General features: G+C 38.0%; 1 protein-coding gene across 8 annotated transcripts; it reads left to right on the top strand.

Moving 5' to 3' along the window:
- The first annotated feature begins 293 nt into the window (after positions 1–293).
- On the top strand, positions 294–2842 carry LOC104239723 (protein-S-isoprenylcysteine O-methyltransferase B-like). Of its 8 annotated transcripts, none has more exons than XM_009794436.2 (3): positions 294–394; positions 1525–1609; positions 1729–2842. In XM_009794436.2, the coding sequence occupies exons 2-3, from the start codon at positions 1528–1530 to the stop codon at positions 2313–2315; spliced, it is 669 nt and encodes a 222-aa protein (XP_009792738.1). In that variant the 5' UTR covers positions 294–394; positions 1525–1527; the 3' UTR covers positions 2316–2842. The 8 variants fall into 8 exon arrangements, with proteins under 8 accessions (XP_009792738.1, XP_009792743.1, XP_070027916.1 ...); XM_070171815.1 differs by lacking the exon at positions 294–394 and adding an exon at positions 687–781; XM_009794439.2 differs by lacking the exon at positions 294–394 and adding an exon at positions 687–802.
- The last annotated feature ends 210 nt before the right edge of the window (positions 2843–3052 follow it).

Raw genomic sequence — 3052 nt, 5'->3', positions numbered from 1 at the left:
GTTCAAAAGTTAAGAACATGAGCAGAAGGGTTCGTCCAGGCAGTTAAAGTTTATTAAAGCAGTGGCTAAAGATTAAAGATATTTTAAACAGTGACTTAAAAATAAATACATATGTTATTAGTGGCTAACCATGCACTTCCCCCACAAGTAATATGAACGTACATTTTGCAACTTAAGATGCATATCTAGGAAATTTGTTTCAAAGTGTCTAAACGTGCAAAATATTATAAAACTTTGGCTATACCTTAAATGGAGTCCCAAAATCGGCTATTTGTGCACTTGCCTACGCAGCCTAGTCCAAAATAGGAGCCCATTTCAAATCCCCGGTGTATTTCCTCTTGGGCCATCCGAATTAGAAACTCCGATCTCTCTCTCCGGCGAAACCGATTTGTAGGTTAGTTCTTTCCCCCTCAATCTCCACTTTCTTTTTTACAAATGATTATTGTTGGTAAAATGCCAATTAGATCTTTTCCTTAAGAGTATTTATATGTACTTTGCTTCTATAAGCTCAGCTCCGATTTTTCCTATATTTGTTAATTTTTACATGTTAATTTGCAAGTTTATTTGCTTTTATATGTGATAATGGCTCCAAAGTTATAATCTTGTACCTACTAATCAGTTTTCTGAAACTTTTTTCTCAAAAAAAGGGGGGTTGGTTGGGGGTGGGTGGGGGGGGGGGTGTTGAGTTGAGAAGAGGCAAAAAGCACTAGCTGATTTTTCCCCATCTGCCCCCGTGTCTTGGTGGGCAGCGTCATCCATTGGTGGGCAGCGTCATCCGCAGGTATCCGGTAAAATAGTCGAGGTGCGCACAACCTGGCCTAGACACACCACCGTATCATAAAAGAAATGATTTTGAGTTTTCAGTTATCACTATGAAATTAAACTTTTATTTCTTTTTTTGTATCGATGGTGTTTGGACCAACTTGCATGAACCTTGAGTAATCTGTGGGGTTGTCTATCCAGCACAGAAGTACATGTTTTGTCTAGTGTTGCAGCTGAGATGGAACTTGGGATCTGCAGGTTGTTAATCACATGCTTCAACCACTAGGCCATCCCCTTTATGATAAAACTCCATTTTCGAGCCATTCTGATTATTCAAACAATAAATTTGAATTTCTAGTATTACTTTTTTGTTAAGTTGCCTTATCTCAGTTATTCTCCAATACAGCCCTTTAGTTGATATTAGTTCGTTGGAGAACATGATAGTTAATCTATAATGACTAGTTGTTTTTCATGATTATTAAGGATTTGGAGGCATGGTATGTTGATTGATTGATTATTAGTGAGAGTACTATCTATAGCTTTGTACTGCCTCCAAAATCCCCTTGATGACGTTTGAAGAGAAATTGTGAGAGCTAAGGGATGATATCTAAGCCTCTGTAGACTCTATAGAGTAGTAGATTATATAAGCGGATATTGGAGAAAACCCGAGAATGAGCTTGTGTATAATGCACGTATAGAATCTAAGTTCTGTTATCCCCTTTGATGTGTTTGTTCGTTAATGGTGCCCACATAAATTTGCAGGAAATGTCATTCTTTAAGGATATTCTCATTGGTTCTGAAGCTCATTTTGTGGTGCTAATTGTACAGAGCTCATCAATATTTTCAGGTGTGGACTTGAAATTTGCAACATATGGTTTCATGCATACTAGCCTTTGGTGACTCGGATTGAAATAATTTTTGTATTTTGACGAGAGGTTTGTTTGACTTATTGGTGTGAAATGGCAGAATTTTTTGGATATACAGCATGCAGACAATTATCGCAAATGTTCATTTCAATAATATTCTTCCATGTTTCCGAGTACATTCTGGCGCTTGCCATTCATGGGAAGTCAAACGTAACTCTTAAGTCGCTTTTGATAAGCAAACATTATCTACTGGCAATGATTTGCTCCTTGATAGAGTACCTTATTGAACTCTATTTCTTTCCTGGCTTAAAGGAATATTGGTGGATAAGTAATTTTGGCCTTGCATTGGTTGTTCTTGGAGAAATCATAAGGAAGCTGGCAATTGTGACTGCAGGCGTAGCCTTCACTCATCTAATAAAGGTTTATCACGAAGAAAAACATCAGTTGGTTACACATGGGATCTATAGATATGTCCGGCACCCTGGTTATAATGGTTTCTTCATCTGGTCTATCGGTACTCAAATAATGCTTTGTAATCCAATATCAACCATTGCGTTTGCAGTTGTTGTGTGGAAATTCTTCTCGGGGAGGATACCTTATGAGGAGTTTTTCCTAAAGCAGTTTTTTGGTTCTGACTATGAGGATTATATGAGAAAAGTTCCTTCTGGTATTCCATTTGTGAGGTGATTATTCTACAAATCCTCTCCAGGCCACCATATATATGCCCAACATCCTTGTTTATTGTGGTTTCTTCATCTGATCGTCGGGGCTCAGATAATCTTCTAAATTCAATACTAACTGGGGCATCTTAGGATGTAGTCTAGGAATTTCATTTTCTTAGACACTCTTACGATTCTCATAATGTGAAGTTTGCCGGAGAAATCCTCTTAGACCACTTTCAAATGGATGCTTCTGTTAACCTTTGTGGAGTGCTTTTGTCTTATTTGTATCACATCATGTTTTCATAGTATCATGTTATTGTTAGGCAGCTAGCCTTTGCTCAATATGTTATTCTTGGTCTTTGATAATTGATAGGAGAAGTTATGATCCAATGCATGAGGTAACTTTGCTAGTGGGGAGCTGTAAGTATCTGTATTATGTAGTTGTCATGGCTGATGGGTGCAGCTTTTTGTCATACTGTTAAGGAGAAAGGTCTTGTAACATTTTCTGTGATTTGACAAATTCACCTCATCTCAATTATGGTTGTTGATTTCTTTCTGTTGCCTTTTATTCAAGCGTTGGCCATCTCGTACAGCAGTATTACCCCCCCCCCACCCACCCACCCACCCAAACCACCCACCCCACCCATGCTTTGTTTGGCTTGATGAGGAAAAGTTGGTCTATCTTTGAGTGAGTTTTGATCTATCTATTAGATTTTCAGAAACATGGGCCATATCTTCAATCTACTAAAAGATTGTGATAAT

Source organism: Nicotiana sylvestris, chromosome 4 (assembly GCF_000393655.2).
Source record: "Nicotiana sylvestris chromosome 4, ASM39365v2, whole genome shotgun sequence".
Taxonomy (NCBI): Eukaryota; Viridiplantae; Streptophyta; class Magnoliopsida; order Solanales; family Solanaceae; genus Nicotiana; species Nicotiana sylvestris.
This window is presented reverse-complemented; position numbering and strand designations above follow the sequence as displayed.